This window comes from Anolis sagrei, chromosome 8 (genome assembly GCF_037176765.1).
Source record: "Anolis sagrei isolate rAnoSag1 chromosome 8, rAnoSag1.mat, whole genome shotgun sequence".
Classification (NCBI taxonomy): domain Eukaryota; kingdom Metazoa; phylum Chordata; class Lepidosauria; order Squamata; family Dactyloidae; genus Anolis; species Anolis sagrei.
The window spans coordinates 2,469,726-2,494,292 of record NC_090028.1 but is presented as its reverse complement, the minus strand read 5'-3'; the positions used below and the strand labels follow the sequence as shown (position 1 = coordinate 2,494,292).

The window sequence follows — 24,567 nt, the reverse complement described above, 5'->3', positions numbered from 1 at the left end:
TGCTATCTTTCTTGCTCTGCGACGGATGCTAGAGACAGTCCCCACTTGATAGCACCTGAAAATTGCAAAGGTCCATGCTGGAAATTAAATGTTGCCTTTTAGATGGTGAATAACTGTCTTTCTGCTATTATATACAGCTGCCCGAAACCATGTGAACAGGATGTGCCTGGCGGCGGACATTCCCCTGATAGAAAGCGGAACGGCGGGCTACTTGGGACAAGTCACTGTGATCAAGAAGGTATCTCTTGGCTTTCATAGGCTCTCACAGTGTGATTCATCCAATGTCGTTTGCAGAGGGGAAACCATCCTAATTGTTAATGTATTGTTGAAGGCTTTCATGGCCGGAATCACTGGGTTGTTGTAGGTTTTTCCGGGTTATATGGCCATGTTCTAGAGGCATTTTCTCCTGACATTTCGCCTGCATCTATGACAAGCATCCTCAGAGATTGCGAGGTCTGTTGGAAGTAGGAAAAAGGGTTTATATATCTGGAATGACCAGGGTGAGACAAAGGACTCTTGTCTGCTGGAGCTAGGTGTGAATGTTTCAACTGATGACCTTAATTAGCATTTGATGGCTTGGCAGTGCCTGGGTGAATCTTTTGTTGAGAGGTGATTAGATGTGCCTGATCCTAATCACTAATCCTAATTTTTGTCTCCTCCTCCTCCTCTTCCTAGGGAGTGACAGAGTGCTACGAATGCCAGCCCAAGCCAACCCAAAAGACCTTCCCAGGCTGCACCATTCGCAACACTCCCTCTGAGCCTATTCACTGCATCGTGTGGGCAAAATATTTGTTCAAGTACGTCGCTCTTGAAAAAAGAAATGCAGGTTTTGTATCGCAGGCATTGTACGCAGGAGGGAGTGTGTTTCAAAGGGAGTGGGGGACACGAATCTAGAAATAGTAGTAGTAATAATAATAATAATAATGTATATACTCAAGTATATGACTAGTTTTTCAGCCCCCTTTTTAGGCAGAAAAAGTTCCCCTTGGCTTATACTTGAGTCGAGGTTATTTATTATTTTACTCTGTTATTATTTTTATTTTACTCTATTATTATTATTACATTTTCATTATTTTACTCTATTATTTTATTAAATTTATTATTGTACTCTAATTATTATTATTACATTTATTATTTTACTGTATTATTGTTATTACATTTATTGCATTATTATTATTAAATTTCCAATATTTACTCTATTATTCTTTTTATTACATGTAATTACATTTATTATTTTACTCTATTATTATTACATTTATATTATTTATTTTATTGATTTATTGTTATTAAATTTCCATTATTTACTCTATTATTATTTTTATTACATATTACATTTATTATTTTTCTCCCCTTATTATTATTACATTTACATTATTTTACTCTTACTATTTTTATTACATTTATTATTTTAATCTATTATTATTATTACATTTATTACTTTATTATTATTATTATTATTAAGTTTTCATTATTTTATTATTATTTTTATCACATGTTATTACATTTATTATTGTACTCTACTTATTATTATTATTATTATTACATTTACATTATTTTACTCTATTATTATTTTATTACATTTATTACTTTACTCTATTATTATTAAATTTATATTTACTCTATTGTTATTACATTTATCACTTTATTATTATTTTTAAATTTCCATTATTTACTTTATTATTATTTATATTACATGTTATTACATTTATTATTTTGCTCCACTTATTATTATTATTATTATTATTATATTTACATTATTTTCCTCTTATTATTTTTATTACATTTATTATTTTACTCTATTATTATTACATTTATATTATTTATATTATTGTTTTATTATTATTAAATTTCCATTATTTACTCTATTATTCTTTTTATTACATGTTATTACATTTATTATTTTACTCCACTTATTATTATTACATTTACATTATTTTACTCTTATTATTATTATTACATTTATTATTTTAATCTATTATTATTACATTTATTACTTTATTATTATTATTATTATTATTACATTTCCATTATTTACTCTATTATTATTTTTATTACATTTCCATTATTTACTCTATTATTATTTTTATTACATGTTATTACATTTATTATTTTACTCTACTTATTATTATTACATTTATTATTTTACTCTTTTTATTACATTTATATTATTTACTCTACTGTTATTATTACATTTACTACTTTATTATTATTATTACATTTACATTATTTACTCTATTATTTTATTACATGTTATTACATTTATTATCTTACTCTAATTATTATTATTACATTTGTATTATTTTACTCTATTATTATTTTTAATACATGTTATTACATTTATTTGGCTATTATTATTGCTAATTGGTAAGCACATTTACGTTGAAGGAAATTGGAATAATGGTTGAATAAGAGTCTTATCTTAAATCACAGTTTTATGTAAATACTCAAAAACATTTAACCTACTGATGATTATTTCTCACCTTCGGCTTATACTCGAGTCAATAAGTTTTTTCGTTTTTTTGTGGTAGAATTAGCTTATATTCAGGTCAGCTTAGACTTGAGTATATACGGTAATCTTTATTTGTACCTCTCCCCAAGATTAGTGGCAATTGCATCCTTTTGCTTTCGTGTTTGCTGAAAAGAGATTTCTGCCTTTGTTGACCTTTCTGTGTTTGGATTGGCAGCCAACTGTTTGGAGAAGAAGACGCGGACCAGGAAGTCTCCCCCGACAGAGCGGACCCCGAAGCGGCCTGTAAGTGCAAAAGAGCTCCTTCTCTTTCTAAATCAGACCTGGGCCAACTTTGGCCCTCCCTCCAGGTGTTTTGGACTTCAACTCCCACAATTCCTAACAGGAATTGTGGGAGTTGAAGTCCAAAACACCTGGAGGGAGGGCCAAAGTTGGCCTAGGCCTGTTCTAAAGCCTACTTTGTCCACATCATCTTGACTCTTTAAGGACCCTTCTAGATAGGCCCTATATGCCAGGAGCTGGCCCCAGGTTTTCTCTTTGTCCCAGATTATCTGGCAGTGCGGACTCATATAATCCAGTTTAAAGCAGAAAATCTGGGATCAGATACCAGGATATAAAGCCTGCCTGGAAGGGCCCTAATTCATAGAATCATAGAATCATAGAATCAAAGAGTTGGAAGAGACCTCATGGGCCATCCAGTCCAACCCCATTCTGCCAAGAAGCAGGAATACTGCATTCAAATCACCCCTGACAGATGGCCATCCAGCCTCTGCTTAAAAGCTTCCAAAGAAGGAGCCTCCACCACACTCCGGGGCAGAGAGTTCCACTGCTGAACGGCTCTCACAGTCAGGAAGTTCTTCCTAATGTTCAGATGGAATCTCCTCTCTTGTCGTTTGAAGCCATTGTTCCTTTGCGTCCTAGTCTCCAAGGAAGCAGAAAACAAGCTTGCTCCCTCCTCCTCCCTGTGGCTTCCTCTCACATATTTATACATGGCTATCATATCTCCTCTCAGCCTTCTCTTCTTCAGGCTAAACATGCTCAGCTCCTTAAGCCGCTCCTCATAGGGCTTGTTCTCCAGACCCCTGATCATTTTAGTTCATTTAATTGATCATTTAATTGATCATGTTTTTATCACAGGGATTAGGTTTTCTTGTTCCAGTAGCTGAAATATAGCCATGGCTGCTTACAACTAGCATTTCTATGTTTATGTTGTTTATTCTGTATGTTTTGATGCTGCTACTTGGAAACCGTTCTGGTTCCTCTTGGGAAGATAGAGCGGTATATAAATCAAGTATTATTATTATTATTATTATTATTATTATTATTATTTTCATGATCTCGTAAGCCTTTCAGTTGAAGCAGGGCCATGAACCCTCTGAATAAGAGTAGTTCCTCAGTCAGATATGTGATCTTCGTATCAAATGTAAAGTGTCTTCCTTCTCCTCTTCTTCTTCTTCCTGTCACCTCCTCCTCTCTCCTTCCTCTTTTCTTCTTCCTCTTCTCCTCCTCTTCTCTTCTTCCTCCTCTCTCCTTCTCCTTCTCCGTCCTTCCTCGTTTCCTTCTCCCTCTTCTCCTCTCCTCTTCTTCTCCTCCTCCCTTCTCTTCATCTTTTTCTCTTCTTCTTCTCCTCCTCCTCCTCTTCTTTCTCTCCTTTCCTTTCCTCTTCTCTTTCTTTCTCCTCCTCCTCTTCTCTTCTTCCTCTTTTCATCTCCATCCTTCCTCTTCTCCTTCTCTCTCCTCTTTGTCTTTTTCTCCTCTTCTTCCTGTCTTCTTCTCTCTACTCCCTCTTTTCTTCTTCCTCTTCTCCTCCTCTTTTTCCTCCTCTCTTCATCTCCTCCTTCCTTCCTCGTCTCCTTCTCCCTCTTCTTCTCCTCTCCTTCTCTTCTTCTCCTTCTCCCTTTTCCTCTTCGTCTTTTTCTCCTCTTCTTCCTGTCTTCTTCTCTCTCCTCCCTCTTCTCTTCTTCCTCCTCTCTTCATCTCGTTCTCCTTCCTTCCTCATCTCCTTCTCCCTCTTCTTCTCCTCTACTCCTCTTCTTCTCCTCCCTTCTCCTCTTCGTCTTTTTCTCTCCTTCTTTCTGTCACCTTCTTCTCTCTCCTCCCTCTCTTCTTCTTCCTCTCCTCCTCCTCCTCTTCTCTTCCTCCTCCCTTCATCTCCTTCTCCATCCTTCCTCATCTCCTTCTCCCTCATCTTCTCCTCTCCTTCTCCCTTCTCCTCTTCATCTTTTTCTCTTCTTCCTGTCGCCTTCTTTCCTCTCCTCTGTCTCTTCTTCCTTCCTTCCTTGTCTCTTTCTCCCTCTTCTTCTCCTCTCCTCCTCTTCTTTTCTTCCTCCTCTTCATCTTTTCTCTTCTTTTTCCTCTCTTCTTCTTTCTCCATCTCTCCTTTTTTTTCTTCTCCCTCTTTTCTCATCATCTTTCTTTTTCTCTTCCTCCTCTTTTCTTTCTTTTTCTTCCTCTTCTCCTCTCTCTTCCTTTTCTCTTCTCCTTTTCCCTCCTTCTCTCTCTTCTCCTTCTCCTTGCCAGGGGAGCCTGCGGAAGCGGAGGCCAGAGCCAGAGCGACCAGTGAAGACGGCGATATTAAACGCGTTTCCACCAAGGAATGGGCTAAATCGACAGGATACGACGCCGTCAAGCTCTTCACGAAGGTACGGGCCATCAGCTGTGGAAACCCTTGGAGGAGTCTGTGCCGGTGGAAAGAGAGGAAGTAGAAGACAGCCTCATTCTGCCTTCCCTCCTCTCATACCTTTCCCCATTTCCTTTGGAGGGATTTAGAGGAGTTGTAGTTCACCTACATCCAGAGCGTACTGTGAACCCAAACAATGATGGATCTGGACCAAACTTGGCATGCACACCCAATATGCCCACATTTGAATACGGATGGGTTTTGAAAGGAATTGGCCTGGACATGTTGGAGTTATAGGTACTGGGATGTATAGTTCACCTGCAATCAAGGATCACTCTGAACTCCACCAAAGATGGAATTAGACTAAACTTGGCACACAAAGCCCCCAATAACCAGCAAAAAAATATTGGAGGTCTTTGGGGAAAATTCCCCATGATTTAGGGGAGTTATAGTTCATCTACTTCCATAGGGCACTGTGAACCCAAACAATGATGGATCTGGACCAAACTTGGCATGCACACCCAATATGCCCGCATTTGAAAACGGGTGGGTTTTGAGGAGAATTGGCCCGGACGTTTTGGATTTGTAGGTACTGGGATGTATAGTTCACCTGCAATCAAGGAGCACGCTGAACTCCACCAAAGATGGAATTAGACTAAACTTGGCACATATAGTCCCCATGACCAACAAAAAACACTGGAGGTCTTTGGGGAAAATTCACTTTGATTTGAGGGAGTTGTAGTTCACCTACATCCAGAGAGCACTGTGAAACCAAACACTGATGGATCTGGACCAAACTTGGCACACAGACCTGATATGCAAAAATTTATTTCCTGGAGGTCTTTGAGGAAAACTGACCTTCCTTTCTGGGAGTTGTAGTTCACCCACAACCAGGGGAATGATGACCTCCACCAACGATTGACCTGAACCAAACTTGGCACACAGAACTCCCATGACTAACTCAACCTACTGGAGGGGTTTTGAGGGAATTGACTCGCCATAGTGGGATTTGTAGTTCTCCTTCACCCAGAGGTTGCATTGATGACACATCTAGAGCAAACTTGCCCAACATAAGAAACTTTCAGTACTGATGGGAGTTTTTCAGGGTGAATCTGGCATGGTGGGAGCTGTAGTTCACAACCTTATGCTTTTTGTACAATTAACAAGTTGACTTTTTCAAATAACCTGGGCAACGCTAGTAATAATAACACTGTTCTACAATTTTTCAGTTTTTCTCAGTTGCGGAAACGAAATGTGTCGTTTCTTAATAAATTTAACATGCTGAATTCAAATATAATAATTAAATGTGTTAATTGGCTCTGGTTTTTATGCAACAGCTATTTCAATTTTCTCCGCAATAGGTAATTCCTTAATATTATGATAATGCGCCTCACCTTACTGCATGTATATAAACCGTGAATATTTACTAAATTTTAGTCAAATTATATTGCCAATAGTTTATACATGAGAAATATTTATTTAATTAGTCTATTGTTTATGTTTGTGCAGCAAGAAACTATCTTAGTAGGCCGAATGCAGTTGAAAAGTCTGAAAGTTGAAAAGTCGCTTTAATCGTGACTTTAGTTTCTATCCTGTGTGCTTCTCTTGACTTTTCTTTTGTATTCAAGGAAAGGATTCCCTTTTGCAATGCTCCAGCAGGAGTCTGACAGCATTGACGGAGTCCATTGGCCTTGATCTCTTTTTTCCATAGTGCTTTATTGACACACGTGCGAGGCAGAACTACAGTCAAAAGAACAATGTAAAACCATGTTTAACGAGACTGTCTCAGTCTTCAACTGACTGACCCTCACCGTTCAAAAGTCTGGCCTTATATAGGGCTTTCTGGCTTTTGCACACGGCACTAATACTGTGTCATCAAACTTTCTAGAATATTCTAGAATCTTCCATAGTGTAAGGCGCAGCATGCATTTTTTCAACCATACGTGATCACGTGATTGCTTATATCATAGAATCATAGAATCAAAGAGTTGGAAGAGACCTCATGGGCCATCCAGTCCAACCCCCTGCCAAGAAGCAGGAATATTGCATTCAGATCACCCCTGACAGATGGCCATCCAGCCTCTGCTTAAAAGCTTCCAAAGAGGGAGCCTCCACCACACTCCGGGGCAGAGAGTTCCACTGCTGAACGGCTCTCACAGTCAGGAAGTTCTTCCTAATGTTCAGATGGAATCTCCTCTCTTGTAGTTTGAAGCCCTTGTTCCGTGTCCTAGTCTCCAAGGAAGCAGAAAACAAGCTTGCTCCCTCCTCCCTGTGGCTTCCTCTCACATATTTATACATGGCTATCATATCTCCTCTCAGCCTTCTCTTCTTCAGGCTAAACATGCCCAGTTCCCCAAGCCGCTCCTCATAGGGCTTGTTCTCCAGACCCTTGATCATTTTAGTCGCCCTCCTCTGGACACATTCCAGCTTGTCAATATCTCTCTTGAATTGTGGTGCCCAGAATTGGACACAATATTCCAGATGTGGTCTAACCAAAGCAGAATAGAGGGGTAGCATTACTTCCTTAGATCTAGACACTATGCTCCTCTTGATGCAGGCCAAAATCCCATTGGCTTTTTTTGCCGCCACATCACATTGTTGGCTCATGTTTAACTTGTTGTCCACGAGGACTCCAAGATCTTTTTCACACGTACTGCTCTCGAGCTTGGCATTGTCCCCCATTCTGTATCTTTGCATTTCATTTTTTCTGCCAAAGTGGAGTATCTTGCATTTGTCACTGTTGAACTTCATTCAACTGTGACAAATGCACAAAAATCACAAAAACTAGAGCCAATATACATTTTTAAATGTCATTTTCGTTTTCAGCACCCCAAAATCATAAAAGAACAACCATTTTCAGGCCCGCAACTTTTTCTCCGTTGAACAGTGTAATAATTGCAAACTGCGCTGTTGTTTCTTTCCACCTCTGGTTCCCCAGCTTTTCAAAGACGACATCCGATACCTGCTCACGATGGATAAGCTCTGGAGGAAAAGGAAAGCCCCGGTGCCTTTGGACTGGAACGAGATTCAAAACCAAGGTGAGCGTGTGGGGTTCGGTCCTGGTTTTCGGTGGCACTTTCGGAAGCTGTAGTGTAGGCAGTTTCAAAGAACGGGTCTCTCCGTCTCCCCTTCCTTTGAAGAGAACAGTGTGTCGGAGGCGCAGAACGACTCTCCCTCGGGCCTGAAAGACCAGCAAGTGCTGGACGTCAAGAGCTACGCGCGACTCTTCTCCAAGAGCATCGAGACCCTGAGGGCTCAGCTGGCGGGGAAAGGCGACGGGGCCGAACTCGTTTGGGACAAGGTGAGTGCGCGTTGTGCGCATTATGTCCAGTGGGTCGTGTCTGGAGCATCTTCCTTGTCTTGATCCATTTTGGCTGAACTCAGATCTTTTGAAAAGGGGAGAAGCTCTTGAATGCGGTTGCCATTCCTATATTGATATTCACAGGGTTTCCCAAAGTTGAAAAACAACGTGCCGTAGGAGTTTTTCAGTCCTTCATTTGGTCTGCAAAAGTGGCCCTTGGCTTAGAATGGAGTCGAGCTGGGCAGTGGAGCCGGGAGGCCATTTCTTGCAATTTCTATAAATATAAATGTAATGTTAGTTTGTGGGATTGGCAAAAACCACTGGACGCATTGACACCAAATTTGGACACAAGACACCTATCAGGCCAACGAGTGACCATCACTCATAAAAACGCTGAAAACATGGCGGTAGGGACTTCAAAAGTCGAAAAAGCAAAAAGATGTTGCAGCGCATGTTCAAAAACGACTCCTCCGGCAAACAAAACACACATTAGCATATCCACACTTTCTTTCGGACTACAGCTCCCAGCATCCCCTAGACCAGGCCCTTTAGGAGAGGAGGATGATACAAGTGCTCTGCTTCCAAGCTGCAAGCTTTCTTCTCCTTGGATCTCTTTGAGAGCATCCCAATCCGTACATATTTCCAATTTCCTATTCCTGGACTGCAACTCCCAGAAACTCTCCAGATAGAGAGATTAGATAGAGATTGATAGGTAGGTAGATTGATCAGGAGGACTGCTGGGAGTTACAGTCCAAGAATAGGTAGAGAAGGGAGAAAGGGGAGAAAGAGGGAGGGAAAGAAAACAGGGGAAGGAAGGGAAGAGGAAGAGAAGGAAGGAAGGAGAGAAGGAAAGAAAAAAAGGGAGGGAGGGAGGGAGGGAGGAAGGAAGGAAGGAAGGAAGGAAGGAGAGAAAGAAAGAAGGAGAGAAAGAAAGAAGGAGAGAAAGAGGAAGGTTGACCACAGCAATGCATGGCGGGTACAGCTAGTCTATGATATATGTCTCTCTCCTCTTCCCCTCCCTTAACACTGTGTTTTCTTTTTCAAATCCCCCCTCACTCGAGAGGGAGAGAAGCCCTTGCAAGCCAGGAATATTCATGACTCTTATAGAAGCGTTTCCCCCTGATAATCCCTCCTACAGATATATAGGCATCCCCCCTTCAAGCCTTTGCAATCCTTATGTACCGATATATTTGTATATGAAGTTTCCCTTCATATGGTTGCAGGTCTTTGCAAATCCTATATACATAGAAGTATCTAGAGATTTCCATGTACCTGTATATCTGTATCTATATGCATACATTATTCTTGCATATTAATTTTCCTCTTACGTGTTTGCAAGTCTACAAATCCTATATAGATAGATAGATATTGATAAATATATAAAGGTACCTATATATATTTGTGTGTGTGTCTATATATATATATATATATGAATTTTCCCCTCACATGCTTGCAAGTCTCTGCAAATCCTATATAGATATATAGGATATCGCTTCGACGATAAATATATAGAGGTACCTATATATCTGTATATATGTGTGTGTGTATAATATGAATTTTCCCCTCACATGTTGCAAGTCTCTGCAAATTCTATATAGATATAGATATCAATAAATATATAGAGGTATCTATCTGTATATCTCTGTGTATGTATGTATATATGTGTGTGTGTGTGTATGAATTTTCCCTTCACATGTTTGCAAGTCTCTGCAAATCCTATATAGATATCCACAAATATATATAGAGGTACCTATATATCCGTGTGTGTATGTATGTGTATATATACAAATTTATGTACGAATTTTCCCCTCCCATGTTTGCAAGTCTTTGCAAATTCTATATAGGTATAATTATCTATATAGAGAGAGATGTCTAGATAGATCTATATGACTGTAGATATATAGGGCTTGCAAATATTGCAGGAGGGAAATGCTCACACAGATATATATAGACATGTCTAGATAGATATAAACATAGATATATAGAGCTTGCAAATATCGCATGGGAAATGCACACACACATATATAGAGAGAGTTGTCTAGATAGATATAAACATAGATATATGGGTCTTGCAAATATTGCATGGGAAATGCACACACAAATATATATGGAGAGATGTCTAGATAGATATAAACATAGATATATGGGTCTTGCAAATATTGCATGGGAAATGCACACACACATATATAGGGAGAGATGTCTAGATAGATATAAACATAGATATATAGGTCTTGCAAATATTGCATGGGAAATGCACACACACACATAGAGAGAGATGTCTAGATAGATATAAACATAGATATATAGGGCTTGCAAATATTGCAGGAGGGAAATGCACATATATATAGAGAGAGAATTTGCAAACATTTCAGGGGGAAATGCATATGCTAAATTAATATAAATAATTATAGATCTAAATCTAGCTCTGCATTGTTTACATAGGCATTGAATGTTCGGAAGATTTCTCCTTCCTTTCTGCTCCTGTGAGAATTGGATTTTGGGAAATCTGGCTTTTTGTGGAGATAAAGCTTTGATGGAGACCCCTCCCCCCCCTCCCCCCAATAATAATAACTCTTCCAAGAGTGGATTTCCCTGCCTTCCGAGGGGAAGATTTCTCTCACGTGCGTGCGGTTATTCGATGCTGCGGAAGTGTTCTGTTTAATTTTCAAAAGGGATTTTTTACACTTCTTCCCAGGACGACTCCTCTGCCATGGACTTTGTGACGTCGGCTGCCAACCTCAGGATGCACATCTTTAGTATGAACATGAAGAGCCGCTTCGACATCAAATGTAAGAACGAAGGATAGACGTGTCGAGATAGATATGAATATAGATATATAGGTCTTGCAAATATTTCCCTTCCTTCCGAGGAGGAGATTGCTCTCACTTCCTGTTTGTTTCAGCAGTGTTCTTAACTGAGAGCTGTTAGTAAGTCATATGTTCGTAACTTAAGGGCAGCCTGTGTATATATTATAATAATAATAATAATAATAATAATAATAGTATTATTATTATTATTATTATTATTATTATTATTATTATTATAGTCCCCTCACTTCCTGTTGTCTCAGCCCCATTCTTAACTGTGAGTTATTTGCAAGTCGTATGTTTGTAACTTGGGAATGGCCTGTATACATATAAAATATTAATAAATATAATAATATTAATATAATACAATATAATACTAATAATATATAAGTTTCCCCTTACTTCCGGTCTGTCTCAGCCCTGTTCTTAAGTGTGAGTTGTTTGTAAGTAGGATGTTTGTAACTTGGGAGTGGCGGGTATACATATAAAATAATAATAATAAATATAATAATAATAATAGTATAATACAATATAATAATACACTATAATACAAATAATATATAAGATTCCTCTCACTTCCTGTCTGTCTCAGCCCTCTTTTTAAGTGTGAGTTGTTTGTAAGTAGGATGTTTGTAACTTGGGAATGACCTGTATACATATAAAATAATAAAAAATATAATAATATTAGTATAATACAATATAATAATATAATACTAATAAGATTTTTCTCACTTCCTGTCTGTCTCAGACCTATTCTTAACTGTAAGTTATTTGCAAGTCGCATGTTTGTAAACTTGGGCATGGCCTGTATACATATAAAATAATAATAAATATAATAATATTAGTATAATACAATATAATAATATCTAAGATTCCTCTCACTTCCTGTCTCAGCCCTGTTCTTAACTATGAGTTGTTTGTAAGTAGGATGTTTGTAAACTTGGGAATGGCCTGTATACATATGAAATATTAATAAATATAATACAATATAATAATAAATATAATAATATTAATATAATACAATACAACAACATGTATAATTATAATATATATAAAGTAATAATAAATTAAATAATATTAAATAATACAATATTATATTGTATTATAGAAATATAACACAATATAATAGTATAATACTAATAATATATAAGATTCCTCTCACTTCCTGTCTGTCTCAGCCTTCTTCTAAACTGTGAGTTGTTTACAAGTCGTATGTTTGTAAGCTTGGGCATGGCCTGTATACATATAAAATAATAATAACTATAATAATATTAATGTAATACAATATAATAATATAATACTACTAATAATATATAAGATTCCTCTCACTTATAATATTATATTATTATAATATAATAAGCCCTGTTCTTAACTGAGTTGTTTGTAAGTCATATGTTTGTAAACTTGGATATGGCCTGTATACATATAAAATATTAATAACTATAATAATATTAATGTAATACAATATAATAATATAATGGTAATAATATATAAGATTCCCCTTACTTCCTGACTGTCTCAGCCCTGTTCTTAACTGTGAGATGTTTGTAAGTAGGATGTTTATAACTTGGGAATGGCCTGTATACATATAAAATAAAATATTAATATAAAATATTAATATAAAATAAATATAATGTGAAATATAAAATATTAATAAATATAATAATATTAATATAATACAATATAACAACATATATAATTATAATATACATAAAGTAATAATCAATTAAATAATATTAAATAATACAATATTATATTGTAATATAGTAATATAACACAATATAATAATATAATACAAATAATATATAAGATTCCTCTCACTTCCTGTCTGTTTCTGCCCTGTTCTTAACTGTGAGTTGTTTGTAAGTAGGATGTTTGTAAACTTGGGGGTGGCCTGTATACATGTAAAATAATAATAAATATCATAATATTAGTATAATACAATATAATAATATAATGTTACTAATAATATATAAGATTCCTCTCACTTATAATATTAATATAATATAATATAATACAATACAATATAATAAGCCCTGTTCTTAACTGAGTTGTTTGTAAGTTGTTTGTAAGTCATATGTTTGTAAACTTGGGAATGGCCAGTTTACATATAAAATAATAATAAATATAATAATATTAATATAATACAATATAATAATATACTAATATTATATAAGATTCCTCTCACTTCCTGTGTGTCTCAGCCCTGTTCTAAACTGTGAGTTGTTTGTAAGTAGGATGTTTATAACTTGGGAATGGCCTGTATACATATAAAATAAAATATTAATATAAAATATTAATATAAAATAAATATAATATGAAATATAAAATATTAATAAATATAATAATATTAATATAATACAATATAACAACATATATAATTATAATATATATAAAGTAATAATAAATTAAATAATATTAAATAATACAATATTATATTGTAATATAGTAATATAACACAATATAATAATATAATACTAATAATATGTAAGATTCCCCTTACTTCCTGTCTGTCTCAGCCCTGTTCTTAACTGTGAGTTGTTTGTAACTCTGGGACGGCTCGTCTCTTTCCCTTGCAGCCATGGCTGGCAACATCATCCCGGCCATCGCCACCACCAACGCCATCATTGCCGGCCTGATTGTCCTGGAAGGCTTGAAGATCCTCTCGGGGAAGATAGACCAGTGCAGAGCGGTAAGCGCAGCATCGTCCCACGTCTCCTCTTCCGGTTTCCTGGTCGTGGCTCCGTCCCTCATGCGTTCCTCTCCTTCCTCAGATCTTCCTCAACAAGCAGCCCAACCCCAGGAAGAAGCTGCTGGTCCCGTGCGCCCTGGACCCCCCGAACCCCAACTGCTACGTCTGCGCAAGCAAACCCGAGGTGACCGTCAAGCTGGACGTCCACAAGGTCACTGTTTTGACGCTGCAGGACAAGGTGAGTGGAGGCGTTGTTGGTGGGACCCATTGGTACGCCAGAGCCTCACCTGAGTCAGAAAGTGCTTTTGTGCATTGTTCTTCCTTCTGCACCAAGTCCTAAAGCGTTTGGGGTTGTTCTTGTTTCTATTCTTTCAGATTGTGAAAGAGAAATTCAACATGGTGGCACCCGACGTCCAAATCGAGGACGGGAAAGGAACTATTCTCATCTCATCCGAAGAAGGAGAAACGGAAGGTAGGAAACAGTTCTGGGTCAAGGCTCAAGGCAATGTAGAATCAGTTGAAAGGGACACCCAGAGACCATCCAGCCCAGCTTCCTTCTACCAGGCAGGAATAAAAGCAGTCCTGGCAGATGGCCATCCAACCTCATCCAACAACAACAACAAGGAGATCCTAATAATAATAGTAGTAGTAGTAGTAGTAGTAATAATAATAATAATAATAGGATGCTAGAGTCATAAGTTTCCCCCAAATGCCCTTTCTGCCATGCAGGAAAAGCACAATCAAAGCACCCCCGACAGATGGCCATCCAACCTCTGCATAATAATAATAATAACAACAACAAGATCCTAATAATAATAATAATAATAATAATAATAATAATAGGATGCTAGAATCAGAGGGTTTCCCCAAATGCTTTCTGCCATGCAGGAAAAGCACATTCAAAGCACCTCCAACAGATGGCCATTCAACCTCTGCATAATAATAATAATAATAATAACAAGAAGAAGAAAATCTTAATAGTAATAATAATATTAATAGGATGCTAGAGTCTGAAGGTTCCCCCAAATGCTCTTTCTGCCATGCAGGAAAAACACAATCAAAGCACCCCCAACAGATGGCCATCCAACCTCTGCATAATAATAATAATAACAACAACAAGATAATAATAATAATAATAATAGGATGTTAGAATCAGAGGGTTCCCCCAAATGCTCTTTCTGCCATGCAGGAAAAGCACATTCAAAGCACCCCCGACAGATGGCCATTCAACCTCTGCATAATAATAATAATAACAACAAGAAGAAAATCTTAATAATAATAATAATAATAATAATAAGATGCTAGAGTCTGAAGGTTCCCCCAAATGCTCTTTCTGCCATGCAGGAAAAACACAATCTAAGCACCCCAACAGATGACCATCCAACCTCTGCATAATAATAACAAGATCCTAATAATAATAATAATAATAATAATAATAATAATAATAATAGGATGCTAGAGTCAGAAGGTTTCCCCAAATGCTCTTTCTGCCATGCAGGAAAAGCACAATCAAAGCATCTCTGACAGACGGTCATCCAGTCTCTGTTTAAAAGTCTCCAAGGAGGGAGCCTCCACTGGACTCCGAGGCAGAGAGTTCCACTGCTGAATAGCTCTAAAAAATTATTTCTAATGTTCAGGTGGGATCTCCTTTATTTCCTGTCCTTTGAACCCATTGCTCCATTGCGTTCTAGTCTCCAGGGCAGAAGAAAGGAAGCCGACTCCTTCTTTAAGTTGTCATATCCCTGCTTGAAGACATCTGTGTGTGTTTGTGTGTGTGTGCATTTCCCCGGCAATATTTTCAAGCCCTATATATCCATTTTCATATCTATCTAGACATATCTATATATTTGTGTGTGCATCTCCCCCTGTAATAATTGCAAATCTTTTGAAGAGGGGCAAAGACAGCAAAGGAAACCCTACAGGGGTGTGTTAACCCTTCCCTATGCGATCCAAAGCTACAAAATACACATTAGAGCTGGCGTTACACTTCAAAAATGTCCCTGTTCCAGCTTACAAAAAGACGGAACCTCTCTTGTTCGTAGCTTGGGGGCTGCCTGTATTCTGCTTGAGGGAAACAAAATGAAGTTCAACAGTGACAAATGCAAGATACTCCACTTTGGCAGAAAAAAATGAAATGCAAAGAGACAGAATGGGGGACAATGATGCCTGGCTCGAGAGCAGTACGTGTGAAAACGATCTTGGAGTCCTCGTGGACAACAAGTTAAACATGAGCCAACAATGTGATGTGGCCGCAAAAAAAGCCAATAGGATTTTGGCCTGCATCAAGAGGAGCCTAGTGTCTAGATCTAAGGAAGTAATGCTCCCCATGTTCTATTCTGCTTTGGTTAGACCACACCTGGAATATTGTGTCCAATTCTGGGTACCACAATTCAAGAGAGATATTGACAAGCTGGAATGTGTCCAGAGGAGGGCGACTCAAATGATCAAGGGTCTGGAGAACAAGCCCTATGAGGAGCGGCTTAAGGAGCTGGGCATGTTTAGCCTGAAGAAGAGAAGGCTGAGAGGAGATATGATAGCCATGTATAAATATGTGAGAGGAAGCCACAGGGAGGAGGAGGGAGCAAGCTTGTTTTCTGCTTCCTTGGAGACTAGGACGCGGAACAATGGCTTCAAACTACAAGAGAGGAGATTCCATCTGAACATGAGGAAGAACTTCCTGACTGTGAGAGCCGTTCAGCAGTGGAACTCTCTGCCCCGGAGTGTGGTGGAGGCTCCTTCCTTGGAAGCTTTTAAGCAGAGGCTGGATGGCCATCTGTCAGGGGTGATTTGAATGCAATATTCCTGCTTCTTGGCAGAATGGGGTTGGACTGGATGGCCCATGAGGTCTCTTCCAACTCTTTGATTCTATGATTCTAGGGGCAGTCAAGGCGGTGAACACAATATGGCCCAAGACAGGAGGGAGAAGCCTTGAGTGCCTTTTCTCTCAAAGCAGCACAGCCTTCTTGTTTCCTCCCCTTTTCTCTCCCCGTAGCAAACAACCACAAGACGCTGTCTGAGTTTGGGATCCGCAACGGCACTCGGCTTCAGGCGGACGACTTCCTGCAAGACTACACGCTCCTGATCAACGTCCTTCACTGGTGAGGAGGAAGGAAGGCGAACCGCGTTATCCTGTTCCCATTCAGCCATATTACACACATTCTTATTTTGAAAAGTTTCCCAATTTTCCTAATTATCTTATTCCCAAAAGTTTTTGCATTTAAACAGCCCCACTGCATATGTGTGTACCAGCTTTTCTCTACTTTACAGTGACAACACATTGGGCTTAATCCTCTTCCCATATTTGCTAATTGAGCTGGTGTCCTGTGCCATTTCCAGATGAATTTCCTTTCTAATTCTAATTCTTTATATTTTTCTATTTTAATTTTATTTACCCCCTTCTTTAATTCCTTGATAGTTTGTTTTGTAAGTATCCCTTCCTTCTGCCATTTATTTTGTAATGTTCTGATTACGTATTCATAGTCTTTTATCATTGTTTTATATAATTCTCCTACTAAGCCTTTCATTGTCTTCTGTCCAGTTAGGTCTTATTTTGTGTTACATAGTAATAATAATAATAATAATAATAATAATAATAATAATATGGTCTGAATTGATGCAGTAAGCCATTCCAGAAATGGCTTACTGTGTGTATCCTTGTCCCCTGCCCCTTTTGAACATTTCCGTGTTGCTTTTCCCTTCCTTCCAACCAGCGAAGAGCTTGGGAAGGACGTGGAGTTCGAAGTGGTGGGCGACGAAGTGCTGGGCCCCAAACCCTCGGAGAAACCCGCCAAGGGCATCACCAACGGGAGCGAAGATGGCGCCAAGCCCTCCACGTCCACAGGTAACGCGAGGTCAAGGGGTGTTTCGTGTTTTGGGGGTGCCCGCGGAGGCCTTTTGTGGCATCATCTGCTCCTAAAGTATTAAAACAGAGCTTTATGATGATTATGGAGCCCCCGGTGGCGCAGTGGGTTAAAGCACTGAGCTGCTGAGCTTGTTGTCAGTCCTAGCTTCTGCCAACCTAGCAGTTCGAAAACATGCAAATGTGAGTAGATCAATAGGTACCGCTCCGGCGGGAAGGTAACGGCGCTCCATGCAGTCATGCTGGCCACATGACCTTGGAGGTGTCTAGGGACAACGCTGGCTCTTCGGCTTAGAAATGGAGATGAGCACCACACCCCAGAGTCAGACATGACTGGACTTAATGTCAGGGGACTACCTTTACCTTTATGATGATTATGATTATACGGGCTGGAGAGCCATCTATCAGTGCTGCTTAGATTGTTTTTTTCCTGCATGAAGGCAGAAGGGGGTTGGACTGGATGATTTTATGATTGTAGTGTTGTTGTTGTATTGTTGTTGCTACTACTACTATTATTACAATGATGAAGATGATTAAACAGGGCTGGGGTGCTTGGATTGTCCTTTTCCTGCATGAAGGCAGAAGGAGGTTGAAGCGGATGATTCTATGATTGCATCATCATCATTATTATTATTCTTACTACTACTACTACTACGATGATGATGATTAAGCAGGGGCTGGATGGCCATCTGTCAGGGGTGCTTTGATGGTGCTTTTCCTGCCTGGCCGAAGGGAGATGAAGTGGATGATACTATTATTGTATTATTGTTATTATGTATGTATGTGCTGTTGTTGTTACTACTATTATTATGATAATGATTGCGTAGGGGCTGGAGGGCAATCTGTTGATGGTGCTTTTCCTACCTGGCAGAAGGAGGTTGGAGTGGATGATTCTATGATTGTACTATTATTATTGTTGTTGTATTATTATTATTGTTGTTGTTGCTGTTACTACTATTAGTACAATGATGAAGATGATGATTAACAGGGGCTGGCGTGTTTGGGTTGCGCTTTTCCTGTATGAAGGCAGAAGGGGGTTGGAGTAAATGATTCTATTATTACTATTATTATTATTGTATTAATACTACTACTGTAATGATTTATGATTAAGCAGGGGCTGGAGGGCCATCTGTCAGGGGTGCTTTGGTTGTGATTCTTCTGCCTGGCAGAAGGAGGTTGACCTGGATGGTTCTGTTGTTGTTATTATTGTTATTATTGCTCCTATGATGATGATGATTAAGCACAGGCTGGAGAGCCATCTGTTAGGGGTGCTTTGATTGTGCTTCTCCTTCCTGGCAGAATAGGTTTAGACTGGGTGGTTCTATGATTGTATTATTATTATTGCTACTATGGTGATGATGATGATTAAGCAGGGGCTGGAGGACCATCTGTCAGGGTTGCTTTGATTGTGATTCTCCTGCCTGGCAGAATGGGGTTAGACTGGGTGATTCTATAATATTATTACTACTACTACTACTACTACTACTATGGTGGTGGTGGTGATGGTGATGATGATAATGATGATGATGGTGGTTTAAAAAGCAGGGGCTGGAGGGCCATCTGTTGGGTACTTTGATTGTGCTTCTCCTGCCTGGCAGAATGGGGTTAGACTGGGTGATTCTATGATATTATTATTATTATTATTATTAGTAGTAGTAGTAGTATTGCTACTATGGTGGTAGTGGTGGTGGTGATGATGAAGCAGGGGCTGGGGGGCCATCTGTCAGGGGTGTTTTGATTGTGCTTTTCCTGTTTGGCAGAAAGCGGTTGGGCTGGATGATTCTATGATTGTATTAATATTATTAGTATTATTATTGCTACTGTGGTGGTGGTGGTGGTGGTGAAGCAGGGGCTGGAGGGCCATCTGTCAGGGGTGCTTTGATTGTGCTTCTCCTGCCTGGCAGAAAACGGTAGGACTGGGTGATTCTATGATATTATTATTATTAGTAGTAGTAGTAGTAGTAGTAGTATTGCTACTATGGTGGTAGTGGTGGTGGTGATGATGAAGCAGGGGCTGGGGGGCCATCTGTCAGGGGTGCTTTGATTGTGCTTTTCCTGTTTGGCAGAAAGCAGTTGGGCTGGATGATTCTATGATTGTATTAATATTATTAGTATTATTATTGCTACTATGGTGGTGGTGGTGGTGGTGAAGCAGGGGCTGGAGGGCCATCTGTCAGGGGTGCTTTGATTGTGCTTCTCCTGCCTGGCAGAAAGCGGTTGGACTGGATGATTCTATGATTGTATTAATATTATTAGTATTATTATTGCTACTATGGTGGTGGTGGTGGTGGTGAAGCAGGGGCTGGAGGGCCATCTGTCAGGGGTGCTTTGATTGTGCTTCTCCTGCCTGGCAGAAAGTGGTTGGACTGGATGATTCTATGATTGTATTAATATTATTAGTATTATTATTGCTACTATGGTGGTGGTGGTGGTGGTGGTGATGATGATGAAGAAGATGAAGATGAAGATGAAGCAGGGGCTGGAGGGCCATCTGTCAAGGGTGCTTTGATTGTGCTTTTCCTGCCTGGCAGAAAACGGTAGGACTGGATGATTCTATGACTGTATTAATATTATTAGTATTATTATTGCTACTATGGTGGTGGTGGTGGTGGTGATGATGATGATGATGAAGCAGGGGATGGAGGGCCATTTGTCAAGGGTGCTTTGATTGTTCTTCTCTTGCTCGGCATGAGGGGGTTGGACTGGATGGCCTCTGGGGATCTTTTCCGACTGTGATTCTATGGAAACCTGCCGGTTCTGGACTGTCCCCCCTTTGTTCTTCCAGCTCGGGACGCAGACAACGACGAGGACGAGGAGGACGACGTGCTGATTGTGGAGATGGAGGAAGGCCTTTCGGACAACGAGTCGGAAGGCAAAGGCCGCAAGAGGAAGCTGGAGGAAGCGGAGCGCCCGGGCGGCAAGAGAGCGCGACCCTCCAACGACAACAACGACGAGGAAGTCATTGCCCTCGATTGAAAGCCGTTGGGGAGTTCAAAAGACCTTTTGGGGGGGGGGGTCTTGCAGACCTCTGCCGTTGTCCGTAGAATGTAGAACTCGGCCGATCACGCTGTACTCCATATCGTAGGCCCTCTAGTTTATAAACATTTAAAACGGGAAGAAGTCCAAAACGAGCATGTCTTTTGTATATATAACATTTCCAAGAAGGATTGGCAATGGGGAAAAGAGGGTTTTTCTCACTCTGGTTTCGAGCGAGCGAGAAATTCCCATGATTCGAATCCGGCGCCGTGTCCGCAAACTGTTAAGAACCCTTGTCCGTGTCTCTTGCCGGAAGCGGGGTTTATTTTTTGATGTGCTGTTACAGTTCCAGGTTATTTATACGGGGTGTTTTTTGTAAAACCGGACGTGCTTTCTTTCCGTCTCTGCCATTCGCCCGATGGACCAAAACAATAAAAAAGCCCCCTTTGCCGCCTCTGATGGGAAGAGCGGCAGAGAGAAAAGCGCGTTTCTTCCTCTTTCATACTGTACTTTATATTTTTGTTCTGTTTTGGTTTTGAAACGTCCTTTACGCATAATTATGTTGGGTTTTGGAAACGTCGAAAGGGAGGAGGAGGAGCCTTTTTTAAAATAAAAACAAAACATTTTGTCACTGTTTATTTTTTATTTATTTTTTTGTTCCTTGCACATTGGAGTTTCTCCAGAGTCTTGAATATTAATTTTCTGATTTGTTTCTTTGCGCAGCTTCAGTCCGTCAGTGTATTTATCTCCCACAAAATTCAAGGGATACGAGCAAAGCATCGTATAGCTTAACACATACAAAGAAAGGTAAGGTTAAGTTAGATATCTACCACATCTTATACTAGCTCGAGTAGTATATCTATATAAATAAAAATTTAATATTCGTTTGTGGGATTAACAGAACTCAAAAACCACTGGACGAATTGACATCAAATTTGTTTATTTATTTATTTCTGGTACTTTTACCCCGCCCTTCTCAACCCCCGAAGGGGGACTCAAGGCGGCTTACAGAAAAGGCAGAATTCTATGCCTATACAAATTACACATAATATACAAAAACGTAATTAAAACAGTTATCACAATTAAAACAATCAACAACCAGTACATAACACATCATATAAAACATCATATAAAAGTCATTCTTATAATCAGCGTTTCGTTTTCCAGAGTTCCATAGATCCAATCCGTTAATCATTTCCTAGTCATCAACGAAGTTCTTTCTTTATTTGCCCGCTTGTCCGAATGCCTGGTCCCAGATCCATGTTTTTAGTTTTTTCCTAAAAGAAAGGAGCGATGTTGCAGATCTAATTTCCGCAGGGAGTGAATTCCACAGGTGGGGGCCACCACCGAGGAGGCCCTGCTCCTCGTCCCCGCCAATCTCACTTGTGATAGAAGCGGGGTTGAGAGCAGGGCCTCCTCAGAAGATCTTAGGCTCCGGGGTGGGACGTAGAGGGAGATCCGTTCGGACAGATACGCTGGGCCGGAACCGTATAGGGTTTTGTAGGTCAAAACCAGCACCTTGAATTGTGCTTGGAAGTGGATCGGCAGCCAGTGGAGCTGACACAACAGGGGAGTGGTATGCTCCCTCTATGACGCCCCAGTGAGTAGTCTGGCTGCCTCCCGCTGGACTAGTTGGAGTTTCCGAGCAGTCTTCAAAGGCAACCTCACGTAGAGTGCGTTGCAGTAATCTAATCGGGATGTAACAAGCGTGGACCACCGTGGCCAGATCCGACTTCCCAAGGTACAGGACACAACACACCTATCAGGCCAATGACACATCTCTCTCTACCCTAACGCATCTCCCTCTACGTCCCACCTCAGAGTTTAAGATCTTCTGAGGAGGCCCTGCTCTCAATCCCACCTCTATCACAAGCGGGATTGGTGGGGATGAGGAGCAGGGCCTTCTCGGTGGTGGCCCCTCACCTGTGGAATCCACCCCCCGGGGAAATTAGGTCATCGACATCCCTCCTCTCTTTCAGAAGGAAATTAAAAACATGGTTATGGGACCAGGCTTTCGGGGAATCTGGTGGTTAGATAAGGACAATGATGACCAAAATCGAGAGTACTTGACAAGTGGAATGAATTGACGGACTATGAGATGGCGAACGCTGAGCATTAGATTGTTTTTATTGATTTTAATGTATATACTGACTGTCTTAATTGTTATAATTGCTGTTTACATGTTTTATCCATTGTTATGTTTATGTTGGCATCGAATTGTGCCTTTTGTAAGCCGCCCTGAGTCCCCCCTCGGGGGTTGAGAAAGGCGGGGTAGAAATGCCCTAAATAAATAAATAAATAAATAAATAAATGAGTGACCAACACTCATAAAAACACTGAAAAACACAGCGGAAGGGAGTTAAAAAGCCAAAATATATAAATAAAAATGCAATGTTCATTTGTGGGATTAACATAACTCAAAAACCACTGGATGAATTGACACCAGATTTGGACACAAGACACCTATCAGGCCAACGAGTGACCATCACTCATAAAAACACTGAAAAACACAGCGGAAGGGACTTAAAAAGCCAAAAAATCTATATAAATGAAAATGTAATGTTTGTTTGTGGGATTAACAGAACTCAAAAACCACTGGACGAATTGACACCAAATTTGGACACAAGACAACTAACAACCCAATGTATGTCCTTCACTAAAAAAAAAGAAAAGATTTTGTCATTTGGGAGTTGTAGTTGCTGGGATTTATAGTTCACCTACAAGCATTCTGAACCCCACCAATGATAGAATTGTGCCAAACCTAACACAGAACCCCCCATGTGGGCCACAGCAATGCGTGGCAGGGGACGGCTAGTTAAAAATACCTTACAATGCATACACAGAACCACATATATACACATATACACAAATATGTACACACACATATACACACACAAAACACATACACAGACTCTGGGCCACAGCAACACGTGGCAGGGGACAGCTAATATATTTATAATATATTTATATTTATTCAATTCTATGATTATTAATTTAGTAGTTTGCTGTTACTTTATTATTATTATTATTGCGACTTATTCAATTATATTATTATTATTATTATTATTATTATAGAAGTAGTAGTATTTTTATTGTGTTATTAATTGAATAGTAGTATTTTTATTATATTACTAGCTTGGGTTAAGTTAGATATCTAACTTAACCCAAGCTCGCGTAGTATATCTATATAAATAAAAATGTAATATTCGTTTGTGGGATTAACATAACTCAAAAACCACTGGACGAATTGACACCAAATTTGGACAAAACACACCTATCAGGCCAATGAGTAACCATCACTCACAGAAATACTGAAAAACACAGCGGAAGGGGCTTAAAAAGCCAAAAAATCTATATGAATAAAAATGTAATATTCGTTTGTGGGATTAACAGAATTCAAAAACCACTGGACGAATTGACACCAAATTTGGAGACAAGACACCTAACAACCCAATGTATGTCCTTCACTCAAAAAAAATTGATTTTGTCATTTGGGAGTTGTAGTTGCTGGGATTTATAGTTCGCCTACAATCAAAGAGCATTCTGAACCCCACCAGCGATGGAATTGAACCAAACTTGGCACACAGTTCTCCCATGAAAAACAGAAAATACTGGAAAGGTTTGATGGGTAGTGTCCTTTGGTTTTGGAGTTGTGGTTCACCTACATCCAGAGAGCACTGTGGACTCAAACAATGATGGACCTGGACCAAACTCTACACGAATGCTCAATACGCCCAAATGTGAACACTGGTGGAGTTTGGGGAAAATAGAATCTTGACATTTGGGAGTTGTAGTTGCTGGGATTTATAGTTCACCTACAATCAAAGAGCATTCTGAACCCCACC

At 39.4% G+C, this 24,567-nt stretch overlaps 1 protein-coding gene across 1 annotated transcript in view; it reads left to right on the top strand.

The window, feature by feature from the left end:
• UBA2 (ubiquitin like modifier activating enzyme 2) overlaps positions 1-21,358 on the top strand; it is a 30,975-nt gene extending 9,617 nt beyond the window's left edge. Inside the window, exons 5-17 of the mRNA XM_067470952.1 lie at positions 138-238; positions 676-797; positions 2,685-2,752; positions 4,988-5,109; positions 8,026-8,125; positions 8,228-8,388; positions 11,084-11,177; positions 13,775-13,887; positions 13,970-14,125; positions 14,263-14,359; positions 16,880-16,985; positions 17,598-17,728; positions 20,532-21,358. Of these exons, the coding sequence (XP_067327053.1) occupies positions 138-238; positions 676-797; positions 2,685-2,752; positions 4,988-5,109; positions 8,026-8,125; positions 8,228-8,388; positions 11,084-11,177; positions 13,775-13,887; positions 13,970-14,125; positions 14,263-14,359; positions 16,880-16,985; positions 17,598-17,728; positions 20,532-20,722 (1,562 nt within the window). The 3' untranslated portion in view covers positions 20,723-21,358. The remainder of the gene's footprint in view (positions 1-137; positions 239-675; positions 798-2,684; positions 2,753-4,987; positions 5,110-8,025; positions 8,126-8,227; positions 8,389-11,083; positions 11,178-13,774; positions 13,888-13,969; positions 14,126-14,262; positions 14,360-16,879; positions 16,986-17,597; positions 17,729-20,531) is intronic.
• Positions 21,359-24,567: the final 3,209 nt, after the last annotated feature.